Source organism: Trichomycterus rosablanca, chromosome 25, assembly GCF_030014385.1.
Source record: "Trichomycterus rosablanca isolate fTriRos1 chromosome 25, fTriRos1.hap1, whole genome shotgun sequence".
NCBI lineage: Eukaryota > Metazoa > Chordata > Actinopteri > Siluriformes > Trichomycteridae > Trichomycterus > Trichomycterus rosablanca.
Genome location: NC_086012.1, coordinates 2,190,001 through 2,217,816, shown reverse-complemented (window position 1 = coordinate 2,217,816; position 27,816 = coordinate 2,190,001). Strand labels below are relative to the sequence as shown.

At 42.0% G+C, this 27,816-nt stretch overlaps 1 protein-coding gene across 3 annotated transcripts in view; it reads left to right on the top strand.

Annotated features, from left to right (window-relative positions):
• Positions 1-27,816, top strand: part of cux1b (cut-like homeobox 1b) — a 138,877-nt gene that overhangs the window by 104,183 nt on the left and 6,878 nt on the right. For 2 of the 3 annotated variants that reach the window (XM_062988182.1, XM_062988181.1), the window contains 5 exons: positions 643-802; positions 3,034-3,330; positions 10,591-10,779; positions 15,327-15,597; positions 15,740-16,809. The exons of the other annotated variant lie outside the window; for it this stretch is intronic. In XM_062988182.1, the coding sequence (XP_062844252.1) occupies positions 643-802; positions 3,034-3,330; positions 10,591-10,779; positions 15,327-15,597; positions 15,740-16,178 (1,356 nt within the window). In that variant the 3' untranslated portion in view covers positions 16,179-16,809. Of the gene's footprint in view, positions 1-642; positions 803-3,033; positions 3,331-10,590; positions 10,780-15,326; positions 15,598-15,739; positions 16,810-27,816 lie in introns of those variants that run through there. 3 annotated transcript variants of the gene reach the window in all.

Here is a 27,816-nt window from a genome sequence, read left to right as displayed (position 1 = left end):
TCCTGGAGGCTTCATTTGAGCCAATGGCATGTGACTCAACAATATAGGTTCAACACTATAAGTAAAATTTGGAGGAATTTAATTCCTTAAATTTCTGTTTCCACTGTGGCTAGCCAAGTATAGTCAACCAGCCAAATCCAGCACCCTTAGCCGGTACATGTAGAGTTTAACGATTCTCCATACACGTTATATAACCTGTGTTATAACAAGTTATAAGTTTATCGTTGTGGTATTTTAGACCAGCCCCAACCTTTCTTGCACCACGGACCGGTTTCACATAAGACATTATATTATCACGGACCAGCAGGGCCAGGAGGTTATAAAATAATATTATTCACCCAGCATAATAAAAAACACAAAGTGCATAACGATAGTACCACGGTACCGGTCCATGGCCCGGTGGTTGGGGACCACTGTTTTAGACAATACATTAACACTAGATTTCCTGGTACTAAACCTCTCGGATTAAGGTCTGGTGGAGTAAAGGCTGCGCTGCTCTCTGTGTCGCATGTATTTCTTACTAACCGTTCACTCCCGTCTAACCGCAGCACAGACCCGCCGTTACACAGTCCTGTTGTAAACAGCTTCATGTCCTCAGTGAACTAACGTGTCTCTTTCTTCTCTGTTTTATCGGTGGCTCAGGTACTAGGACTGTCTCAGGGCAGCGTGAGTGACATGCTCTCACGTCCCAAACCGTGGAGCAAGCTGACCCAAAAAGGTCGCGAGCCCTTCATCCGGATGCAGCTGTGGCTTAACGGCGATCTGGGACAGAACTCCGTCAACCAGCCCATCCAGACACAAGGTACGGATAACACGCAGCTAATCCTGTACTGCTGTGTTACGGTTGAGCGTCTGTTTGGATGCCATTGCTTTCGGTTTAGTGTTTTTCTTTATACATTGCGGATGGGATCAATAGTTTCTGATTGGTCACAGATGTCAGTAATTATCATATTGCGGGACACAAAGGGTCTGTTGGAAAACCTGGTGTGCTGCCTACTGCCTTCCTGATCAGCTGCCTCAGTAGAGAGGATTCTAATAAGACTTCAAACTCATAAGGCAGATTAGTAAGACGCACCGCACCGCAGGTTTCGTTTACTAAGCTTACACTGTTAGGCTCAGGCCATTCAAACCTACGTGCTAACGTCTATGTAGAGAGATCACTAGGTTTTCAGGCGGACCCAATGTCAAACATTTGAATGTAAACACACCTACTAGTCAAAGCTATGCATCTATTTTAGACTCTCAATACATCTCTTCACCTGTGCTCATACTGAAAGGTTCTGCTGCCTTCATCAAGACCAGACAACATATTGCTAACTGTCCAGTCCTATCATGGTTGCACTTATTTAGTAAAGAAATGCAATCATTTAGTTTCAAGTGGGACCGTACTGGGTTGGAAAAATCTAAATTGCATGATAACACCCCATAACACTCCATTGTTACTCCTTTGCTTCTTGACCTCTCTCGATGGAATGGAAAGGCTTCTTGACTGTTTTATGCAAAACTAAATAATGCGCACACACACACCGCCGGGCCCAACCCGCAGCAGGCTGGCATTCTGTGCCAGCTCACAGCCCCGCCCCCACCCACCACGCCGACAGAGCTACATGTCAGCGCGCGGCATGTTACAGCAGCACCTGATGGGAAGTGACTGCTCCACGTTCCTCCTCTCTCCCGCCCCCCCTCCACCGCCGTGGCAGGAAGCTAATCGAGAGCGACAGCTTCCCGTGACTGCTCGCTTGTGGACCGCTCGCAGGACCGAAGCGCCGAGAGGGACACGGAGACGAGCGGGAGGCGGGGAGAGGAGAGCGATGACGTTTCGGCTTCGTTTCTCTTTTCTATCCTGTAGAGACGCCGCAAAGGAGAAAAACTTGTTTCGTTACTGAGAAAATAGATTCTGTAATGGACTCCACAGTCGCCTCTCTACTGAAACGCTCACATTGATTTACCCCAAAAAAGCACCAACGTCGCGATACATGCAGCATCAATATGAGTGTAAATGTGGGTGCAGCTTTTCACCGCTTGTATCCGACTGCACACTCCAGACCAAACAATAAGCACCATTGCTTCTATATTTATTTACACTAGTGTTTAGTATAGTAGCATGAGGTTTGGGAGGCAGCCCAACATTCGAGTCATCACCAGCCTATGCTGGTAGAGATGTTTCACCCTTTCGGATGAAGCACAAAAGCAGGCGAGTCCGTGAACAGCGCCGCTCGTGTATTGGCTGCGTGCGGAGCGTAACTCAACATTAAAACTTTGCGAGACAGGTAGTGAAGGCAGCAAACATTTCTGATCAACACAGTTCGGCTGCTGACTCTCGGTCTCACGTCTAGACAGATGGACTCCAGGCTCGTGTGTGTGTGTGTGTGTGTGCGGTCCAAGGCCAGCAGCTGTCCACAGTACACACAAGCATTGAGTAGAAGCTAATTGAAGACAGAGTGTTCCTCTGAGGATTCGTCCCATTAGCCCAGCAGGACGTGATGCTGGACTTAAATAGACGTGAGAAGTACGAATAGTTACACGACAACAGATGAAATATGATGCGTACAGAATGGAGCAAGCAGGGGAATCTACATCAGATCTAACTGGGAATCGTAAAAACACATGTGCTCACCAGTACTGATGGCTCGAACAGTCCGAATCTCAGCGCTGCTACAGGCAGCCCAGGCGCCTGTACATACTGTGGGAGGGATTCCTCATAACTGCTGCAATTACGACCTCTGCTGGCTGATCGATGGCGACTGCACAGGGACGGGTGATCGTGGAGATCAGTGCTTGACTCTGTGCACAATACGGATCTCCATATGAACCCACCTAGTGCAGGTGAAAAGACGGCTACTGCACACAGCATGATGTGATTAGGGAACTGGATATGACTAGATTGGGAGACGATTGGAAAAAAAAATGCATTAAAAACACACATGCTGAATATTAAAGATTAGCCCTGTGTATACACTGTAGTAACGGATGTTTCTAGAATTGTTTGTCTCATTTTTCTGTTGTCCTTTTTTCCCCCCCTCTGTCCATCAGAGGTCACCCCAAAGACGTCAGGCAGTTGCAGCCCCGCCCCCGAGTCACCTCTCAGCTCGGCCGAGGAGTCTGTAAAGAGCGGGGGCGAGCCGCCGGGCGCACAGGCATCCATGTCTGAGACGACCCCCTCCGGAGAAGGTGTGGAGGGCTCACAGCCTGGCACCCTGGTTCCCCTGCCACTCTCCAACATCGGACCTTCCGGGCTCAGCATCCAGGAAATGGTGGCCATGTCAACCGAGCTCGATACCTACGCCATCACCAAGAAGGTCAAGGAGGTGCTCACTGACAACAACCTCGGTGAGTAAGGTTCAAGAAATCCTTAACTTTAACTTGCATAATTTGGGCGGCACGGTGGCTCGGTGGCTCGGTGGGTAGCACTGTCGCCTCACAGCAAGAAGGTCCTGGATTCGATCCCCAGGTGGAGCGGTCCGGGTCCTTCCTGTGCGAAGTTTGCATGTTCTCCCCGTGTCTGTGTGGCTTTCCTCCGGGAGCTCCGGTTTCCTCCCACAGTCCAAAAACATGCAGTCAGGTTAGATACAAAAGAGGGGATACAAAATTGCCCTATAGGTGAATTGGTGTGTGTGTGTGTGTCTGCCCTGCGATGGACTGGCGCCCCGTCCAGGGTGTTACTGTGTGCCTTGCGCCCATTGAAAAGCTGGGGTTAGGCTCCAGCACCCCCCACAACCCTGACTGGATAAGCGGATAAAAAAATGAATGAATGTGTTTGACATTAAAAACTTGAACTGATGAATCTTGTGTAACAATAACTAATAAATAAATCTGCGTGTCCAAAATTGATGACCAGACACTTTTTGACAGGATTTGCATGATGCTAAACTGGTATCTATCATCTTCTATTATTGTTAGATACGTTATTCCTGCCACTCTAGTGCAAACTAAATAAAAAAGAGAAGCTAACTATAGACCAGACACGTCTTGTTGACGCTGGCTGCTTGAGAAGTTGGCGGTCTCTGTGTCCACAGGCTTTCAGTATAAATACACGCTGATATTTACATAGATTCATATTAGGACGGGTGGGTGTGGTCAGCCGTGGGGCGAGGTGCTGTTTTGTCTGTGTCTGGTTGCTCGTCCCTCTGTTTTGTTTAGTAAGACTTCGCCGGGTTTGATCTTGTGTACTCAGTTATTTTGGGTTTTGAATAAATAAAACACGAGACTGTTTGCATGTATTTGTATTTAAAGTAACACAAGCGTGTGACGTTGGTCCGGCTGTAGTCTGTCCTTTTGTGGAGGTGATGTTGTGTCTTCGTTGGGTCGGTCGGCTCTTTAAATGGGAACGGTTTGGAGATTTAGTATGGAAGTAAATCTGTCTCATCAGATTTTGAAATTTAAAAGCCTTTGAATTTTGATTACTGAACTTTAAGCCTTTGAATTTTGATTACTGAACTTTTTTGCCTCAGAATTCAACCCACACATTTTACAATAACTCATTTTCACTTTCATTTTTTGATGTTAACAAATTCAAAATCAAAAATTCAAGTTTATAAAATTCAAATAATATATATTCAGGTTGCTCAAATTCGATAGGTCAAATTCAGATCACAAAATTCAGATTAAAAAATTCAGACTAAACATCCGGGACACGCAGGATGAGCAATCGATTCCAGAGCCGTAGAGAGAACAGAGTAGCGACACTCCCATAGAGAACCGCTGTGACGGGGGCGGGACATTTCTCTGCACAGCTCCGGGTGGAGCTCTGTTCATTTCCACTACTGAGCAGCATTTTCAGCTGTATGTTGCTTTGTTTTAAAGAAATAATGAATTTGATGTCATTAATATACTTAATACTGTTATTGTTTAGCATTTGCTCAGCACTAAATGTTACATGTTTATCTTATTTAATAGGTATAACTGAATTTAGCTCAGTCAGTTAAGCTTAATTAATGCCACTAGAGTCTTTTCACCTAAAATGAGGTGATTAATCAAGAGTCTTGTTACAGAAATGATAATAAAACATTAGAGCCATAATAAATCATGCTACTTTTACTTTCACACTTAAGTACATTGGAAGGTAAATAGTTTAGTACTTATACTCAGTGAAGTGGAGGTAAAGAGTATTTTACTTTTACTACTACTTTTACTGGAGTAATATTTTACCTACTTCTAATCAACTACATGGTTTGTGTACCTTGTCCACCACTTACATTAGACAAAATGAACTAGTGCATATTATTATGAATTAATTCATGTATTACATGTAGGAATGAATTATTAATCACTCATGAAATAAGAGATGAATGAAGCTATTTCCTGTACCTGCACAATAATGTTAAAGAATCTGTTTATGAATCTGTTCATTCAGTGCAGGTAAACATTATGAATCCAGCCACATGGCTCAGTGTTTAACCAAAATGATGATTATTATTATTATTATGAATCCTCAGGAAAGTGAAGGGAGATTATAGTTTATGCAAAAAAAAAAAAAGAAAAAAAGCTCTTTAATCTCTGTACTGTATATTGTTTATACTACTTAATGATATCACATTATGTAATGTATGCTAATATAATGTACTGTGTGTTAACAAGAACAACCTATTAAGTCATTATAAAAATCTTCCACTTCATATACCAAACTGACATTAAAGCAGATGCAGTAAATGTAAAGGCAGGTGAAAATACCCAGAAATTGTACAATATTTTATTATTTGCCGTTTAATATTTCACTCACTGCTGCTTGTCCCATGACAGCGCCGGGTTTGTTTGGAACTACTGGAGGGGTACATGAACCACGTGACCGCGAGAACAAGAAGTGTCGCAACTCTCTCTCTCTACGGCTCTGCTGTAAACGAAGCCGCTTCGTTGTCACTTGATCGCTGGAGTGTAACTTGATTGGCTGGGTGTCGGTTCGATTTGAGACAGAATCGATCAGAGCCGTAGATAGAGAGAGTTGCGACACTCCTTGTTCTCGCCGCCACACGGTCACGTGGTTTATGTATCCATCCAATAGTTTCAAAAAACCCCGCGCTGTCATGTTCTCATATCCCAGCTAGCACAATCATCTGGTCCAGCTCCCTCTTTTCTATCGGCACAGTCGGCCGAGTGTCAGAATCGGCCAGACCAGTGTAGCCAGATCCGGTCCAGTTGTTACCACAGCTGGGTTTGGCTGGTGCTCGTAGAGACGCGGAACAACGTCACCATAGCAACAGTGCGATGCGAGCCGTTAAAAAAGAGGACTAATTATTTGTTCGTGTTTGGTAAATTAACGTTGAATCTTAACATTTTACTTAGCAAAATGTAAGCAGAAAGTCTATTAATGAGTTTTGGATTAAGATAGAGAGCAATTTGGAAATGGAAACTGTTAGGTAATGTTATCTATTGAGTTTCAGGTTAACTGGTAGTCTGAACTAATACACTTCAGGTAACGTTAGCTAAAAGGTAAACAGTTTCTTGCATTAGCCAACAGCTGCAAAATAATTAAAGCTCATTCAATAGTGTATTAAATACTTAATAATAATAATTAATAATATAAAATACTTATTTCCACCACTGTATATATATATATATATGTGTGTGTGTGTGTGTGTGTAAAATATTTATGGTATGTATGTAGGCTGTATTAGTAGATGTAGTTGTAGTAGTAGTATGTTTAGTAGTATTGTGTATGCGTAGTATAGTATGTATATTTACAATATTGTTCACTTTGATAATTATCATTCTTATATGCAATTATATGTTATTTTCTATATATAATATTAATATAGTTGTCATTTTGTTTCACTTTTATAATTTGTCTTATTTTTAATATTCTGATTATTATTATTATTATTATTATACTTGCTGCAATTATCTTAATAAAATACTTTCTGCTGCACAATCTGTAGTTAATCTGTAGTTAATCTGTAGTTAATCTGTAGTTAATCTGTAGAATAAATGTATTATTTTATCTATGAGGATGTGAAAGGAGAAGAAAACGGGAAATAAATGGTATCGCAGTGTTTTGGGGGCTATTCCGGCCCAGCTGCGCCGGAAGTGGGCCACAATTACAAGGCTAGCTGGGATGGGACAAGCAGCAGTGAATGAAGTATTAAACATTTGTACAATTTCTGGGTATTTTCAACTGCCTTTACATTTACTGCATTTGGTATATGAAGTGAAAGATTGATGTTTATAATGACTTATAATGAATAGATCGTTCTTGTTAACACACAGTACATTATATTAGCATACATTAAATAATGCCATATCATTAAGTAGTATAAACAATATACAGTACAGAGATTAAAGAGCTTTTTTTCTTTCTTTTTTTTTGCATAAACTATAATCTCCCTTCACTTTCCTGAGGATTCATAATAATAATAATAATCATCATTTTGGTTAAACACTGAGCCATGTGGCTGGATTCATAATGTTTACCTGCACTGAATGAACAGATTCATAAACACACTCCCGTACCTTTAACATTATTGTGCAGGTACAGGAAATAGCTTCATTCATCTCTTATTTCATGAGTGATTAATAATTCATTCCTACATGTAATACATGAATTAATTCATAATAATATGCACTAGTTCATTTTGTCTAATGTAAGTGGTGGACAAGGTACACAAACCATGTAGTTGATTAGAAGTAGGTAAAATATTACTCCAGTAAAAGTAGTAGTAAAAGTAAAATACTCTTTACCTCCACTTCACTGAGTATAAGTACTAAACTATTTACCTTCCAATGTACTTAAGTGTGAAAGTAAAAGTAGCATGATTTATTATGGCTCTAATGTTTTATTATCATTTCTGTAACAAGACTCTTGATTAATCACCTCATTTTAGGTGAAAAGACTCTAGTGGCATTAATTAAGCTTAACTGACTGAGCTAAATTCAGTTATACCTATTAAATAAGATAAACATGTAACATTTAGTGCTGAGCAAATGCTAAACAATAACAGTATTAAGTATATTAATGACACCAAATTCATTATTTCTTTAAAACAAAGCAACATACAGCTGAAAATGCTGCTCAGTAGTGGAAATGAACAGAGCTCCACCCGGAGCTGTGCAGAGAAATGTCCCGCCCCCGTCACAGCGGTTCTCTATGGGAGTGTCGCTACTCTGTTCTCTCTACGGCTCTGGAATCGATTGCTCATCCTGCGTGTCCCGGATGTTTAGTCTGAATTTTTTAATCTGAATTTTGTGATCTGAATTTGACCTATCGAATTTGAGCAACCTGAATATATATTATTTGAATTTTATAAACTTGAATTTTTGATTTTGAATTTGTTAACATCAAAAAATGAAAGTGAAAATGAGTTATTGTAAAATGTGTGGGTTGAATTCTGAGGCAAAAAAGTTCAGTAATCAAAATTCAAAGGCTTAAAGTTCAGTAATCAAAATTCAAAGGCTTAAAGTTCAGTAATCAAAATTCAAAGGCTTTTAAATTCAAAATCTGATGAGACAGATTTACTTCCATATTTAGACGGCTGTACGAAGACACCGAGACTACAAATAACTCCGCGGGGTGTTCGCGCGTGCTCACGTTTGTGGGGGTGTGATGTTCAGTCGAGTGTAATCTGACCTTTATTAACGTCGCCGCTGTTTTTCTTTCTTGGTTCCTCTCGGATTAATCCAGCCGAGTTGGGTCACTTCCCCACAGGCCAGTAATAACCTGATGATTCATACCAACACACACACACACACACACACACACTTACTCCTAACCTTAAACTTCACGGTCTGAAATCAAGTCTATTTTTGTGTAAGAGCAAATTAGTAGAATTACCGGTCACATACACTGATAAGGCATAACATTATGACCATTTTCTTAATATTGTGTTGGCCCCCCTTTTGCTGCCGAAACAGCCCTGTAACTGTGATGCTCTGTGTATTCTGACACCTTTCTATCAGAATCAGCATTAACTGCTTCAGCTATATTTCAGCCTTCGCGCCCCACGTGCATCAATGAGTCTTGGCCGCCCATGACCCTGTCGCCGGTTTACCACTGTTCCTTCCTTGGACCACTTTTGATAGATACTGACCACTGCAGACCGGGACACACCCCACAAGAGCTGCAGTTTTGGAGATGCCCTGACCCAGTCAGTCGTCTAGCCATCACGATTTGGCCCTCGTCCAACTCGCTCAGATCCTCACGCTCGGCCATTTTTCCTGCTTCTAACATCAACTTTGAGGATCAAATGTTCACTTGCTACCTAATATATCCCTCCCACTAACAGGTGCCATGGCGAGGAGATAATCAGTGTTATTCACTTCACCTGTCAGTGGTCATAATGTTATGCTTGGTCAGTGTATAGACAGCAGACTGGACTCTTAATCAATTCTTTTTTATTGACCGCTTTATCCCGGTCAGTAAGATGGCTAGGCTGTTTCTGCCACACGGGAAGCTTCACACAGGCCTCCGCTACTTTTAGCTCTCTTTGCTCACAAGGCCGCCTGGGGGGCGCCTGGGTACATACCTAAGGCCCTATTAAATTCACAGGAAACGGGACCTCTTCCACAGAATAGTTACCCGAGTCGTGTAACTTTGACGTCTTGGGCATTTTGATTAACCCCTTGCTAACTGAATCGCTGTAGGATCGCTCGGATGCCTCACATTGCAGATTAATCAGTAAACGTGAGGCACTTGAACGCTACACGAATGAAAAATGTTAAATCACTAAACAGCAAATGGCATATTACACAGGAAACGGCTCATTTCACGGTCCGTGACCCGATTTTCGCGGCCGTGAATTAGGTAGGGCCTTAGTTATACCCAAATTGGGACAAAAACAGGCAACGGAAGTGGCTAGAATACGACATGCAGTCTCGTACTTATTCTTATTGTAAGCATTTATAACAATTTGTAGTGATTTTATAGTATTTTTTTAAACTTGTAATTAAATTTGTTGAGGTTCCCTATAACATTCCTAAATTGCTTCTGCTTTGTAATTAGAATATTTGAGGTGGAAGAGTAGAAACGAAGGGCCGCGTAGATTCGTTCTGAAAGGGTTCGTGCACGGCAGGGAAGTGACCTCAGCCCAACCGATCGAGTTAAAGCAAATGAGTTCACTTTTCCACCAGGCGAATTGCAGATGAAGTTACGTCTGCAGGTCCACTTTGTTTTTCGCTTCCACACGCATTAAGAAAAACACGCGACGAAAACCAGACGAGTCCGCAAAGACGACCCTGTAATCACTTCTGACCCTTCGACACTAAAATAGCACTTATGTTTCCAGAAGCCTGAAGGTTTTCCATCTGCTCGGCTCCACATAGGTGTTTGTCTAACGGAGCTGTTATGATGAGGAGGAGGAGGAAGGTGGAGTGATTATGTGAAGGCTGGCCTACTTTTTAATTGCATACGGTGATTTGGGACACGTGGATGTTCTCAAATGGTTTTGACTGGATGTTTCTGACTGAACAGAGAGAGAAAAATTATTTTAATAGGAAATGTGCTTAGATTAAATCAGTAATCTCAATTTTTGAAGCATTTCTAACATTGTGTGTCACTTTACACAGGTTTACATACGCTTGTAACAGAGATGTACACTCAACTTAGAATAATAGCATCGATCAGCACAGTAACACAACTCTGTGTGTATGTGTGTATATCTACAGGCCAGCGTCTGTTCGGCGAGACCATCCTGGGTTTGACCCAGGGCTCCGTTTCTGACCTGCTGGCTCGGCCCAAACCCTGGCACAAACTGAGCCTGAAGGGACGCGAGCCGTTCGTCCGCATGCAGCTGTGGCTCGGCGACCCGCGCAACGTCGACAAGCTGATGGACATGAAGCGCTTGGAGAAGAAAGGTGAGCGAGATAGTGTGTGTGCGTGTGTGGAGTCCTTTCTGTGTGGGGTTTGCATGTTCTCCCTGTGTCTTAACCTTCCAATACTTGTGCTTCCAACCGAACACCATGAAAATACACACGATGGGAATAAATACGTCATTTTCCTTGGGCAGCACATCCCGCTAACTCAGTTATGTCAGTTAAAATGTTAGTTATTACTTGTATTTTAATTACTTGGGAGGAAAAATGGTGCTGGTGGTCCTGCTGCAGTCCGTTTTCATTTCGGAGCCTAAATAGATTTTTAGCAGCCGTTACGGTACGATGAAGTCATAATAATATTTCGTACACATCTGGGATCCGTTTGGTGAACGCTTTCAGTGCACGAGGCTTTAGTCTGAAACACATTCACTGTTACACACTGAAGGCTGGTAAGGTGGTAGCACGCAAACACACACACACACTTTTAAATGAATGTCTGTGCTTTAATGTGACCCTGAAGAGGTCGTTTTACACCTTTAAAATAATCAATGTAAAATAATGACCAAATAATTTAAACCACGTTTCTCCAAAATCAGCGTCACAAGATGCATTAATGGCCATTAAAAGTCCCAGGTTCTGCACGCAGTTCTCGTAATTATAATAATAATGATATTAATGATAGGCCGCTCAGGTGGCGCAGCGGTAAAGTACGCTAGCGCACCAGAGTTGGGGTTTCGAATACATCGTATCGAATCTCAGCTCTGCCTTTCCGACTGGGCTGGGCGGCAGCATGAACAACGATTGGCTGTCGTTCAGGGTTAGAGGGTAAAAAAAGTTGGATCACAGGTCCTCATAACTGCTGGCTGGCTGATGGCGCCTGCACAGGGCTGAGGAATAATGCTGATGGGGGTGTGGCCCTCCGTACACAGTGCCCGTCGGTGTATGAACTCGACTCGTGCGGGTGAAAAATGCAGTCTGTACTGACTGTACGTGCCGGAGGGGGCGCATGTCAGTTGAGAGGCGTCCTCAGTCAGCGGTGAAGGGTCGAATCAGTATAGAGGACGCAATCAGGGTAACTGGACACGACTAGATTAGGGGAGAAAAATTGGGGGGGAAAAGTGGGGAAAAATAGAAAGAAAAAAAAAGATATTAATGATAATAATTATTATAATGCCTGAACTCATTCATTAACGGAACGTCCAGTCTTTGGAAACTTGGCTGTACCTCCAGCTAGACAGACTGTGTTTGATATAACCTTGTGAACTGATGAATCTTGTGTGATGAGTAACTACCGTTCCTGTCATGAATGTAACCAAAGTGTAAAACATGACGTTAAAATCCTTATAAACAAACAAACGAACCTCCGGCTAGACAAAAGTACTAGTACACCCTTTTTAACAGGTGTAATAAATCAATTCTATAAAAGAAATGACATGCTTCCAACTATGCAACAACAATTTAGGGAAGGCCCTCTCCTGTTCTAGCATGACCACCCCTGTGCACAAAGCAAGCTCTATAAAGATATAAAGAAAATCTCACTTAAACATCAACCGGAACATCTGGAACATCAACCGAGGCTTTTTGAGCACACAGTGCCCATCCATTGTACAAATGCTTTATACAAATGCTGTCATCTTTTGACAGAATGGGCACAAATTCTCATAGACATACTTCAAAGCCTTGTGAGGAGCCTTCTCAGAAAAGCTCACATAGAAGTCATGCACAGTCAGGTGTCCAAATAGATTTGGCCACATAGTGTATACTGCTGACCGACGTGTTGCTCCCTTTTGATCCACGCGTCCTCATTTTCTCGTCGTTTCTGCTCTCTCTTCCCTCCTAAAGTAGTCGTCCCTTCTGCGCCGTCAGTCCTCATCAGCTCCGGCCGCGTCACTCCCTTCATTAGACATGACAGACCGTGGCCTTGCATATTCAGAGTCCTGTGTGCTCATCGTCATCATCATCTTCATTATCGTCTCCCCGCGCCCTCGCTCGTACCTCCCTCCAGCTCTCCCGTTCTGCCCCGAGCGAATCTAAGTGAACATTCTGGGAGCGATTAGGCCCGTTTAACGCTTCTCTCCGGCTCACGATGACATTGCTGCTCTCTTGCCTGGCATGGCTGCTCTAAAAACACACACACACACACACACACACACACACACACACTCTCGAACATCACAGTGTGTATTTCTGTCTGTATATACACACATTTTAATAGTGTCAAAGTAAATGTCCTGATATCCAGAGCAATAGACCCATGACCTCATAAACCCATCCTGGAGAAAAGCCAGAGGAGACGGAGGGATGTGAAGAGTGCGACCCTCGACAAACCTCCCGCCCAGAATAAAACAGCCATGCCCTCTGTCGACCCTGCCACCAGCTTGTCAGAGCCTTTGACCTGGGCGAAGTTAAACTGAGAGTTCATGGAAGCAGGCCTGAAGGGAGCCGTGCACTAATCTTGTTTATATTCACAACTGTGCTGCTAGACTGCTTACACCAACCTCCCTGGTACCTCAACAGCTGCACTGGCTCTGCAGCTCCGCCCGTTTTCTTGCACCTTCTTATATCTCTAAAGTCTGCTCACTTAGATCCTCAGATACTGGCTTTCTTACCATCCCAAACTAAACTTAGCACAGCTGGAGCCGAATCCTCTGTTAATGCATCACAACACTTCAGCGAAGCCATAAAACTCACCGTATATCATCTCAACTCAAGACCCCTCTGTTTACTCAGTGTTTACCACCGACAAACTCGAGATCCATTCTGCTACGAGGGTTCTACAAAAAGTTTCTGCACCTTTAAAACTATTTTAATACTTTTCTACATAATCACCAGCATCAGCATCAGCCAAAAAATAATAACACCAGAACAGAATTCTACAATATAAACAACTACAAGGAAATCTTCAAACAAAAAAAATTTGTATAAGCAATAGGACTTAAAAATGACATATAAGATCAGATCAAATAATCAGATAACCTCTACATCCTCACAGTTACTCAAACACACCCTAACCTGTATAAAGCAGTGCTCCCCACCCACCGGGGTCATTTATTATCGGGCCGCACAGAAAGAATAAATAATTAGAGATCTCTACAAGAGCAATTACATTTCCAAAACTCTTCGGGTGTTATTGTCGCTTATCACCACTAGGTGGGAGCAGCGTCTCGTTGCATCTTAGGATTCACACTGATTTTCCATTCTATAGCTGTTCTATTTTAAATCCTCCCACCCCCACCCACGGTCCGTGGTGCAAAAAAGTCTTTTCATGAATTCCTGAAGAATAGAGAAACATATCGACCCCCAGTGGGCCTTTTTTTAAAGATGGAACCTTTTAATCAGCATGATAACTCAGTGTTTCCTCTCCCATGTATAATCCCAGTGCCACCTACCTGTATTTTTGGTACTGTAAATCCTGCCAAACTCCCCTGACAGTCAAACACCTCCTAAAACAATGTATGATTATAGTAACATGAAAGGTACTCTTTTTAAATAGCATCAACTATACAAAGCTGAAACATTCCTGTTAATAACTGGACCAAATGCACACATCTGACCCCCATGAACGGTTCCTGACAGAAAAGTGACCCACTAGTCTTCCATGGCCTAAGAATCTCCACTAACCTTTATTTTTATTAGTTTTTGGGATGTTCCACATCAACCTCGAGTGTTAAAAGTGCTCCATAAATCACACTTTTATTCACTGTACATTTATTTATGATGAATCTAACATTCACGACCCAGGTACAGATTTACTGACGCCGCTCAATACAGATGTTTACAGAACAGGGATGTGACATCATCGAACCATTACATGCCGTTAACAGTCTAGCCTGTTGACTTTTATATTTTCGACACTCCGTAGATCAGCGCCGGAGTAGGTTTATAGATTATGGAACTCGGTAGAGCCGTAAATTCAGGCCGCGTTCCTTTAAATATGGAAAGCATGTCGTCATAATCAAAACAGATGAGGTGAGCTTACTCACATCCCAGAGATGGTCCCAAACTGGTACTGTAGTACTCAGATATGTGGCTGTAAGTATGTGGACAGTGCGTGTTCAGTACAATGCTGACATCTGCTGGTTGTCTGAGCTGATTTTTATTTCAAGGCTGGTATATTTATATGTACAGACATATTCAGAACAGTGAGTCTTTGCTTCATGTATCACTTTGTGCAGACCACTGGACGTCCTCCATATCAAATTCATCAAGTCATGTCCATTTTACCTGGGCATGACTTGACGAATTTGATATGGAGGACGTCCAGTGGTCTGCACAAAGTGCTGTCCTCAAACCAACCAAACACTTTTGGGATGATTTGGAATGTGAGTTGTCCCACTTAGTCAGGCGTCCAAATACTTTTTGACCACATAGTCTGTTTCACCCACTAAACTGTCCTGTTATAAAAATATAGTAGTGAAGTTTGCTTCAGGTTTGGGTGTGTTTTTTTGCCTTCACCCTGTTCATTATTTCTTTATAATGGGACACTGGGTGGACTGGTGTGTCTTACGTGATGTTCTGTTCATAATAAATGAGCGTCTATAATAGTACTGTGAATATTGGGATTAACAGTCTCAACTTTTTTTCTGTAGCTTACATGAAGCGACGTCACAGCTCGGTCAGCGACATCCAGCCGGTGGACACCGGACTGCTGGGGCTAGATTTCGGTCCAGGCACCAGCCCTCAGCACCACCCCCAGCAGCACCTGAAAAAGGCACGAGTGGTTCTGGCACCCGAGGAGAAAGAGGCGCTGAAGAGAGCCTACCAGCAAAAACCCTACCCCTCTCCCAAAACCATTGAGGAACTGGCAACCCAGCTTAACCTAAAAACCAGCACCGTCATTAACTGGTTCCACAATTACAGGTACGGTCCAGAAATCGATGCTCATAAGAGCACATTATATTTACAGTTCCTCCAGCTCATTTTCCTATAGATGCGTCCCATTATTTTGACTTTTCTTCAGTTTTGTATCACTTTAATAAAATCCTGATCCTTGTCTGTTCAGGTCTCGTATCCGTCGGGAGCTCTTTATAGAAGAAATCCAGGCAGCGGGTGCAAGCAGTGCCTCAGCGGGCGAGTGCGGCTCCCCCTCGGTGCCGCCTGGAAAAGCCAGCGACAGCTACGACGGCACGGATTCCGACGGCACGGCCGAGGGAAGGCCCGACGCCTCCGCCGACGAGAAGCCCTCGTCCGGCCCGGAGGACGTCCACAAGGAGCTCAGTCCGTCCAACTCGCCGAGCCCGAGAGAACCCACTACCTCAGCCGCAGAGGGGCCGGGCACGAGCGGGCACCGAGGCGGGACGTCGGCCCTGGGTCTGTTCGGGTTTTCCCGCAACCCAAAGGACAACAGCCTGCGCAAGAAGAAAGCGGCCAACCTTAATAACATAATCCACCGGCTGGAGAAAGCCGCCAGCAAAGAGGAGCCGTCCGAGTGGGAGTTCTGAGTCCTCTGAGCGCTCCTCGAACACCGTACACACCCCCTTCCCACTACGCCTTTACCCCGTCTTACCCAGAAGGGAAGGGAAGCTCCCTTCCTGCGGGCACAGCCAAAGTCAAGCGGCCATACTGACTTTTCAAGAAGAGGGTAAAAAACAAAACAAAGAAGCATTTTTCTCTGAACACTGAGATAAAGCACTTAGCCGTCCTACGCCACGGCGCCCCAAACCTCCCTGATCTTAGCATTAAGCTGCCTCTCATCCAGGGCTCTTCTTTCAAGGGGAGGATCAGCGCACTCACCCTCACAGACTCACGCCTCCCGCCGCCGAGCTCTCGTTACTGTTCTGTTACACTTCCTCTCTCTTACATTCACGTCCGTGCATAACATCATGAACCGGCGGTGTGTTTTGTCTGGCTGAAACGTGAGAGGATGGAAACGAAGACGAGAACAAAAGACAAGCGTATCAGTTACTGAAGGAGAAAAAAAAATCTGAAGTTTATCCTCACATTTCCACGTCTCCCCTCGACACACGGCCATCTGATGGCCTCCTGCATTTCTTTCTTCGTGTTGTTTTCTAAACCAGGTTTCCTCAGATGAAGAACAAGGTTTTTTATAGCAATTCGGTTGCCACTAAGAGATTGCACAGTCTATTGACTCTAAAGGACAAAAAAAAAAAAAAGACGACACAAAATACACGTTTTTTAAGAAGGGAGAATCGACCTGAGAAAAGAAATTGTGTTTTAAACCTTCAAGAATCACTCATTCACAATTTTTTACCTAAAGGTTTAGACAAAAAAAAAATCTATTGTTGTAGCTGCGTAGTGGTATTTCATCACGTAGAACTCTCGTAGTGCACATCGACAGCTTTAACAGATCCGCACGGTTCACGATTTCTCTATCGCCGCTGTTTAGGAAAACAGAAGAATAGAAACGTGAACAAACACATTAAGAAAAAAACAGGTCAGAGATTATCGATGAGCTCTGACCAGCTCCAGAAAAACCAGGAACGGATGGAGACGCAGAGGATGGATGGGTTTGTTGTACTGTAGATTGAAGTGGTACTGTTAGATCATTGGAGGGGGTCGATCTTTTTTTTTGCCCTCTGACGTCGCCAAGAGAAGCACAGTTCACTTTAAAAACCCGTACACTCCGCCGCTCGTCGCGCCCCTCTCACAACCGGGAGTGTGTCCTGTCTGTTTTGATTTGTGTGGCTGTAAGTGTGACTGAAAACTTTCGACCCTCCTTTTAACCGTTTCTGGATCTTAATGGACGTCCTCGTTCCACTAATGGAAATTTTATTGATCCTCTTTAAAAAGGGTACCGTGCAAAACAAAACAAGCATCGTGTAGATATATAACAGGTTTGGAATCTGTACTGTTACACGTCACGGCGGGATTAAGCACACAAATGTGATACCAAAGTATTGCGTTATTTTATTCAAACCGCCGCACCAAATTCTGCGTGTGTGTGTCACTAATACACACACACACTAATACGACCGTTCCCAGACTTCAGCACTAATCTGATCATGTTTAAATTACATCAACAGTTTATCTGATATGTTACATTTACACTCTCTGAAACGTTGCGTCCTCGGTCTCTGGATCGTTCAGGCTTTTAAATCCAGGTACCCCGATATTCAGAGAAGTCAGAGATGTGACCTTCCTCATTCACCTCCTTTCTTTCTTCACTCAGGCCTTGTCCACACAAATTTTTAGACGATTTTAGAAGATTTTTAGTAGCTTTTTCCCCTCTTTGTTTCTAAAAGAATGAAGTAATGAATTAAATTCAACATTTTTACAGTATACATGAAATGAAACCCAATATTAACAACCGCATCAGTAAACCCCAGTTCTCTCTGTTTCTAAAAGAAATAAAGGTTTCAATCAGGCCTCGTCCACATAAATGTGGAAATTTATTATAGTTTTTTTCCCCCTCTGTTTTTAAAAGAACTAAGTAATGAATTAAATTCAACGTTTTTATACATGAAATGAAACCCGATATTAACGATGGCATCAGTAAACCCCGGTTCTCTCTGTTTCTAAAAGAAATAAAGGCCTCAATCAGACCTCGTCCACATAAATGTGGAGATTTTTAGTAGTTTTTTCTCTCTGTTTCTAAAATAAATAAATAATAAATTAAATTCCATCTTTTATATATGAAATTAAACCAAATATTAACGATCACAACAATAAAACCCCCTTGTGCGCTCACAGTCTGGCACTTGCAGAAGTTGGCGCTGTAAGGTCGACACTTCTGACTTATTTGCTTAGGAATCATCATCCTAGATGATGTTTAAGTGCTGACCACAATCAGCATTTCCCATTTTTCTTTCCTTCAGTTCATATTTGTGTGGACAGGGCCTTAGAAACAAGTCCAGTGCCTGCCAGTCCACTGCCTCCCGTGTAAATGTGTGTATAATGTGTGTGTGTGTGTGTGTGTGTGTGTGTGTGTGTGTGTGTGTGTGTGTGTGCGAGTGTCGGTTTGATTTTGATTTTCCTCCGATCGTGTTTTATCTCGATCGGTTGTAAATACGAGTGCACAACTGCCACGCTTCATCCTCTCATAAGCTCTTCTCATCGATCATTAGCATTACCAATCTTCTAACCATGAAGTAGTGAATTTTCTCCTGTCCTTTTGCTTATGAGTTCTTTTACCTTCCGTATCCTTAAGCAGCACAGCATCAGAGTTACCGTTTCGTTCGGCTTATTTATCGCTGCCGTGTTTTCATTTTCAGTTTGATATGTTTGAATCCTCTTTTTTATTGTGTATTGGTTTTTAAGAGGGTAAGTTACGTTTTTCTTAATTTTATTTGATGATTACTCTAGACTGATAGACTGCCGGCAGTATTGGGTAATATTTACAAGATGTAGTTCTCATACGTTGTATATTAATGAATTCTACAGATTATTTTAACAGGTTTATATTACTTTAAAAGGATCACGATGGCATTTAACGTTTTATTGAAGCTGTTCACGTGTTATTGTTTATTTGTTTGATTATGATTGATTATCATTGAGTCTCGCGCAGTACGAAATATCTCGTTTTATTTTCGTTCGTTTCTGATATCCTTTAGTATATCGATCTCGTTTGGCACAGGATATCTTCGTTTCTTTGCCGTTTATCTTTATATTTACTTTATCGTGTGTTAGCAGCAGGTTTCCGACCTCTCAGGCTCTGTGTACACTGGCGTTTCTATCTGTGCGGTGCAGAGAGTACGGACTCCCCAAAACGACGTGTTCGGGACACTCCAGATTATTATTTGTATTATTGTTGCGTGGTCTCGATATCGAGTGGTCAGACTTTCCACTGGGCAAAGTGGAGCTGGTTGCATTCGATGATGTCTGATGGATTTATCCTTTATAGAAGTGTGTAACGTTTTTAATCATGTGGCAGCACAGACGGAGGACTTGGTGTTCATGCACTCGGTGTGAGACAGTTACTGTGACAGTATATTGTCTAAGCAATTGAGGTTTAAGGGCCCGACAGTGACACCCTGGCAGTGGTGTGGCTTAAACCAGTGACCTTTTGATTACTAGTCCAGTACCTTAACTGCTCGGCTACAGCTGCCCTGCATCAGCATCATAAGGCCACCTTGACATGTAGACTAACTAGAAGTCCTTGGGCATAAGTTCGGATCAAATCCCATTGTTATGACATTTACCTGATATGCTAATGCTTTACTGGGAGGAACGACCAAAAAAAAACACACAAATCAAATTTCCCTCTCTGCCCTTTAAATGCTGCCCTGTTGACGGGCAGTTATAAGCTCTAAGCCTGGCGTCACCAACAGCTACGGGGATCCTTGTAGGCACGGCCTCCCTGTTGGTGTCCTTATTCTTCCTTCACTTCCATTTGGCTGTTTCAGCCTGATAAAAAACTCGTTTGGATGCTTTTGCACAAAAAAAGCCACCATGCAGTTAATAGTATTATTACTGAAGTCTGAAAATAACTAGTACATAACTTAGTGTTCCGTACTGCTGCTAGTCATCCTGTCACCCTGCATTAAGCTTAATAAATAAAATAAAGCTGCGCTGTCAGGTTACATTTCTCAGATTCGTACGTCATGTCGAATTTTATTGATCGGCACTTGCTGATAGACTGATTTGTATAAATTGTGTAAATTGTCTGCACTTATTATATTAACATCATTTTTAAACCAAGTGAGAACTCGTGTGTATCGTCAGGCTCTTAAAGCACAAATGTTTTGTAAAATGTATAAATTATGATTTGTGATACTGCCTATGAGATTATCCCGACCCCCTTCAGACCCTCTCCAAGCACTTAAGCAGCACACTACAGTTTGCGAACCCCCTTTTTGATATACGTCCTTTTTTTAGGGGATTGTGATACAGAGCCAAAGGCTTTTTATCTCTGACCCAGCTACCTACACGAGCATTAATCGTACCCTGTACCTCAGCTTTGGGGTGCAGCTCTCCCCCCCTAGTGCTTCGTCTCTATTATATTTTTATTCACACTCTGGTGATGCAATTACCACGAGGATCCTCTCAGACTGGAACTGTAAATAAACGTTTGTACAGAAGGTTATAAACCTTGTTCTTAATGCGCTAAACTCATTGCCTTGCAAGTTCTAGTTTTTACACCCCCACGATGTCCTTATCATTTTAGCAAAAAAAGCTAAAGCACTTCAGTTTGTTTATATTTACATTTCGAAAGCACAAGTGTCCACAAACAAACCCTAAAAAATCAGGATCTCTGTTCGTAAGGGGACCAAAAACACAGAGTACTTACTGTCTCCTTAAAGCTGAGCCACACAGTATCGAGCCAAACTGTCCCGAGTGCCTTGTCAGTAACATTATCACCACTGATTAATGTGATTATTTTATTGGTGAAGTGAAACACGAGCATGATTTTATTCTCTAAAACAAACAGCGCCTTAAACGTCCCGCTCATAAACCAGACACTAAGTGTTCCGCTCGTCCTTATAAATGATGAATCGCTTCAACACAACGCTGTTCAATACAAAAGCACCCGTCATGCTTCTCAGTCCGTGTATTTACACTCACACTAATAATCTGAGCCTTATCAGATTCCACAGTTGTCTGATTATTCGAACGGTTACGCCAGGTTAACTACACATGCCGACGGCTCAGATCAGATTAAGATTAAGGAGATGAAATCCAATAAAGTGGCTGTTCGGCGCGTGAAGCTCTGATGCTTTCTGCACACATCCGGAATAATATATAACAATAATATAAACAAGTAGAGCTTGTGTAATGAGCAGAACTTTACACTTAGGTTGTTAATATATCAACACTACAAACGAGAACAATGCGATTCAGGACACTGCGTCAGTCGCATAGCTGGAAGCACCAGCATTAAAATAAAAAAAACAAGCATTAAATAAGCTAACAAAGCCTTGTAGAAGTGTGTTTGTTAAACATGGTATCGTTTCCTCCCAGTTCATAGAGATTTGGCTGCTTTAAATTGTACCTAGCAGTAAGTGAGGGTGAAAACGACGCCCAGTCTCTTGCCCAGTGCTTAAGTGGCACCAGATTCACCCCAATCCGGATCGAAATGAACAATAAACAAAGGAAAGGGATCGAGGAATCGATGTGGCTCTGAACTTCCTCCGAGTGAACGTGTGATTGGGACACACTCGTATGCATGAGCACCAAATCCTCAGGGTTTTATTTTTATTCATCCAGCTCATCACCAGCTTTGACCCACACACGTCTTATCGGGGTTTTACATATCAGATGAACTCCTCCAGCAGACGAGCTGCTGATGTTTAGGAAGAATCTTTGGTGTTTTTTGGTTGTTACTGAATTCTGTTTGGTTTAATTTAACGTTGTCGTTTTAAGGCTGATCTTCCTGTTTTTTTATGATTTGACGGGCCGCGTGTTGCCGTTTTATACTGACTGGTCAGTGGAAGATTTCATTTTTCTTGTGCTTATAAGAAGTTATTCATACACTGATACGAACACTGAGTTTAGTGGATGACTTGAATGGACCCATTTGAAGTTGATGTTTTTTAATCCCAGGCACGTGTTCGACTGTCCTGCTTTTGTTTTGTTTCTTTGTTTTTTGTTGCATTTCTGTTACAAAATTTGATGAAGAACCCACGATTTCATCTGCTGTTTTTTATATTGAAAGAAAATATATCAATTACAGCAACTATTTTCAAGGAAACCAAATACTGTACTGAAACGGGTTACTGTGTGCATGCGAGTGCATCTATCAGGTCAAGAAATCATTTTTCTCTTTCTTTAACCACCTGCTTTGTGTTGGTTGTGTGTTTTTGATTTCCTCGACATGAGCTCAGGCTAAACAAAAAGAAGTTCCATTGTTTGTTCATGACATTTAATTTAAATTCCTTCTCCTGTTTATACAGATAAAATTTAAGGGGGATGTAGATTTTACTGATATATATAATCGAAATTGCTTTAAAACTTAACACCTCATAATCTTATTACTTTAAGCCCAACATAAAACCCTGACTGCTTTTAATGTATTGATTTCTTTTTCATTTCATTCAATCGTCTCAAGCTCCACCCATTTTTCACCCAATTGCGTTACGCTTCCTCTCTACTGGTGCTGACCCCCACCCCGATTGAGGTGAGCGAACTGACACACGCCCCCCTCCAACACACGAGCAGTATCCGAATGCATCTTTTCACCTGCACGAGGCGAGTTCGTATACGATCAGTCTTGTGCACATGTGGGAGAGCCACACCCTGATCAGCGCATTATTCCTCGACACTGTGCAGACGGCATCAGCCAGCCAGCAGAGGTCGTAGTTGCACCAGGTATGAGGTCCCTATCCGGCTTCCTTCCCTGGATGAATGACAGCCAATCGTCGTTCATGTGGCCGCCCAGCCCAGCCGGAGGGCAGAGCTGAGGTTCGATACGATGTATTCGAAATCCCAGCTCTGGTGTGCTACCGTATTTTACTTAGATGTCCCTGCTGCACCTCAACGATGGACATGTACCCACATTGAAGGCCAGATTGCTCCAGCAAATGCTGTCCGTCATTGAGAAGGAAACATTATGGTCCTTTAGATTCTCCAAAAAATGGGGTACAAACACTGCCAAAAAAACACTGCCTACCTAACAGACATTCTAGATTCTATATTTTTGAATTTTTTAATAATATTAAGCTTGTCTGATATTACCAGATACAGTGAGCACCAGAATTATTGATGCCCTTAATTAAAGATGTTAATTAAAATGTGCTTCTATTATTTACAAATAATAACGGTAACCCCAACCTCCACCATGCTTCTTACTGTGTGTCGGGCCAAAATACACTTTCGGACTTTTCCTGGCGGGTCCTTCACAGCCTGAACGTTTTAATTATTATTAGTTATTTATTATTACTGTAACATTGGATATTGACATTTCAGGCATGTCGTCGACTTTATTGACTTTATGAAGGTCAAGACACAAATTCTTAAATCCCCTATTAAACGAATGCTTAAGGAAGTTTGGCCTCGCTGTCACCTTGTATCATTTAAGTGTTACTGAGCAGTCAGGTGAATTTAAATAGGGACGTTTATATTTTTAATAAGATTCATTTGTTTTAAGCTAATCAACCACAAAGTTTTCTTTACCGAGGAACTTTTCCTGGAGAATTTTGACATGGACTGTCACTCATTTTTTATTTTTGGCCTCTGTTGTGAATTTCCTACATACATTTAGAAATTGCCAATTATTTTTCTATGGATATTCTAAACACCCTCATGCAAACTTGTACAGATTTTAATGAGACATATCGTGTTGCATGTTGAGCTGTTGTTGTTACTGGTCATGTAGGTTTTTGTTTCTAGCAGAAGCGTTGGGGACAGCACTAGTTTGGGACAGTACTAGTCTCTCTATCAGGACAAACAAGACTCAGTTTTGTACTTGTTGAATTTTAACGAACGTGGACACTCCTCTGTTTGTTCTGGATTAGTCGGACGATGTTGAAGCCGTTTGCTCTCATGAATAAGCTTTAGGATTAATGTCAGCAAGATTTGTTTCGTCTTTAATGGATGTGTGTTTTAGGAAAACGATCAGGTTTGCTGTTCCTTGCTGGATAAGGTTACTTTAGAATAAATCTGCAGTCACACCAGGGATTTTAAAATTAAGTTTCCAGAAAAACACTGGGCTGGTTTTAAATTTGAGAATGATTGAGAATTCTTAATCATTTTCTCTATATTATGTATTTATAATAGCAATTTACTTTATAGGAATGTGTTTCGGCTTCTAAATTAAGTTTCATGTGTACTCAGTAAATTGTTGCCAACGTTTAACATTAAAAACTCCAAATTAGGATTGAAAATTTGGGCAAATTGTTTTTACAGATACATAAAATAGCAACATGTTAAAATGTTAAACACACTGCTGATTTTCATAAATAATATGGCATTAATGTAGAACATTAACCTTAATCCTTGTGACTAGTTCTAGTTGAACTAGTTCCGCACATCCAGCGTGTTTAATAGTTGGTATCTAGTAGTCAAGAGACAGGCTGAATAAATCATGAAGAAGCGCTCAGCATATTGAAGCTCTCAACATGACCAGCAGTGACCTACAATAACACTGCGCTACGATGCAAACCGTTCAAACATCATGCTACCAAACACACACGTGTTTATTAACGTACCAAATCTGGTGTGACTGCGGTTTTAACCGGACACTTTTCCCCACTCCAGGCTCACGGGGCTGATGGGAAATATAGTCTTTGCTGCTAACTGGATCTACATGTATGATGTTTTTGTCTCCACTGATGGCAGTCTTGACATTTCACAGCGTTTTTAGAATCGTCCCATGATGCATTGGAGGCTCCTTTTATCGGATTGCTTTCAATCGGGTCTCTTTTGTTTTTGCGTTTGTGAAGTTTTGGTTTCGTTGTATTATTAGTATTATCTCAAATCATGTTACAGATGTTGTTTGAAGTCAATTCTGCGATCACACTTTATTTGTATTTACAAAAAGTAAAAAAAAACATGTTTGTTAATAATAATTTTGTGGTTTCTCATGGTCGACCACTTTAAAGCTCCCTGCCAGATTTCTAGTCTTTTTCTTACTGAAAGCAAAATATTTTCCAGCTTTTGGATGCCAGGACACTACTTTATTATCAGGGTGGGTGGGGTTAGAATAATGGGGCGGGGCTTGGGCCACACCCACTCACAGCCTTAAAGTGCCAGAGGTCTCAAATCCTCACTTATTGTTGTTGTTGTTATTATTATTATTGACTGGGATTTTTTGTCTCTAGTATTTGATGAGCACTCACTATGAACGGGTTTAACATGCACACAGTCCAAAAAAAGAATCTTACTTTCTATAACGTGTATAATAATATCTGTAATAAGATGTACAAACTTTATCAGCGTGTGGAGGAGAGCGTTAGAACTCTTTGAAGGTTCTACGACGTTTTTTTTGTGTGATAGACGGAGACGTATCGAACGTTCATGCCAAATACTATTACCGATTATGTCAAACGTTCCCTGAGACTCTGGTGTGTCTCGACATGGTTTTGTACGCTCGGCTGTGTAAATACTTTAAGGTTTTTGGCGTTTCTTAATCTCTCTCGCTCTTCTCGCTCTCTCAGCTCTTGACTTTATAGCGAGACCCCCCGGTCAGACTTCACATTGAAGTTTTCTCTCAGAGCGGGTCAGATGATTTCATCCCATCAGCCGGAGCGCGGACTGATCTCAGTTTCTCAACGTCGCTCTCTGTTTTTACTTTATCAGCCGCCTGTTGGTCAATGACGACGAGATTTGAAAAATATGAAAGATGTGCATTTTTGTATCTGCAATAATACAGTTCAGGGTCTCATTCCAGGCAAAATAACAAACATTTAGCTTAATGTTGATTGATCAATCATGAGTTTTAAAACTGTACATATCGTATAAAACAATTCTCTTTACTTTTCACTGATCTTCCCTTGAAACAGGATTAATTTTCCGTACTCAGAAAATATCAGATGGTGCGACCACTTAAAACAGCAGATTTCTTAGCATTGGGATTTGGAGACCTCTCTGGTGAAATGGTGTTACTGCAGGCACTGATTTATAGTAGTATTTGTGCTGCGGGTTGACAAAAATAATACACGAGGTGTCAGTTGTTATAAACATACTATAATACACATGTGACACACAGGGCCACACAGCTGTGCAGTCCTGGAGTGCTGGGTTCTGTCCTGGCTTCCACCACTGTCTGAAATTAGTTGTCTTAATGTGTTCTCTCTACTTTCTTCCCTCCTCCTCCAAAGACAAAAACGACCGTTAGGTGGATTTGCTGCTCTAAATTTCCCCTTAGGTGTACGTGAGTGATAAAATTTGTGATCTAGGCTACAGGTGCACTGTAATTTGGGAAGATGAATAAGGATGGATTGTGTGTTTAGAACGTAAGAGTCAGTGGTAAGCCAGTGCATGTATTTATGAAACGTATGGGTAAGGGTAGAGGTCTAATTTATATGCACGTAGGTTTGGACGGTCGCACCACCCGATCATTTCTGGACTCTGGAATGCATTAGAAGGACGACAGTAGTTTTTATTATTTTAGAATAATAAAGCACAAAAATGCATGTCATGTGGTTCTGTCTTGACCAACAGGGGGCGACTTTGTGCTGCTCTTATTGTCTCCCATCACAGTTTTTCTCTTCATGTTTCACTAACTGCCCATAAGTTTGTACCCAGGGGAGTGTGGCGACATGCTATGCAACACTGAGATCTTTTATTCTGGCTCCAGTCTAACACACACACACACACACACCAGCTCCGAACTGACGAGTCGATACTGTACTAAGATCTAGATGATATTTTTTTAGTTTGTAAACGTGTGTGTGTGCCGTTTGAGCTGCCCATCGGCTTTTACTCCTTTTTATTAGTGATTTTCATTTTGAGTGTTTTTGATCGTTGGCTGGTATAACGCCAACCAGACTGAGTTTTGATTCCCATCATGCCTTTGTGTAACCCACGTTAGGTTTTTTTAACACACAGTAGACCCACTGGAATGCATCATGTGCTTTTGATTCCTGAGTTGATAGTGACACCCTCCTAAATCCACCCCGTCGTCACCTCGAGTCTGCATGAGCGTTTAAAGTTGCGTACGGCCCGCGACCTCACTTCTGCCCCGTGGTGACGGGTCCGGGCTCTTCGTTTCACGTCATTTCTCTAAGCTTTGTTTCTTTTCCTTATTTTAGTGTGTCATGTAGTCTGTTTTCAGCACTGTAAAACAGTCCCTTATACAATATGGAGAAGCAATATCACTGTAAGAAATCTTCACAATGTATTATTATTGTTATTATGATTATTATTATTCACTAGCACCCTAGGTGTGATAATTGAAGTAAATATCTTTTATACAAACACAAACCTACTGTGTCGTTTTTATTTCTGTAACACGTTCTTCACTTACAGGACTCCCAGTTATTGCTCCGTTTCAAATGTAAATGAGGGTAATTTGGTGTTTGGCATCTCCTCAGCTAAAATCTGTACTCGCAGGATGCAGCAGAACCTGTTCCACCTCTTATTTATTGGGTCTGAATTCATAATAAAGTTCAATAGTTTTGGGACACTTGTGAGGAACATTGATCCAGTTTTCTGCATCTCTTGTATGTAATTACATGATGGAACAGTGATTTTGGACAGTGGTAGCCTAGTGGGTAGAGCTTTGAGCTATCAATTGAAAGGTAC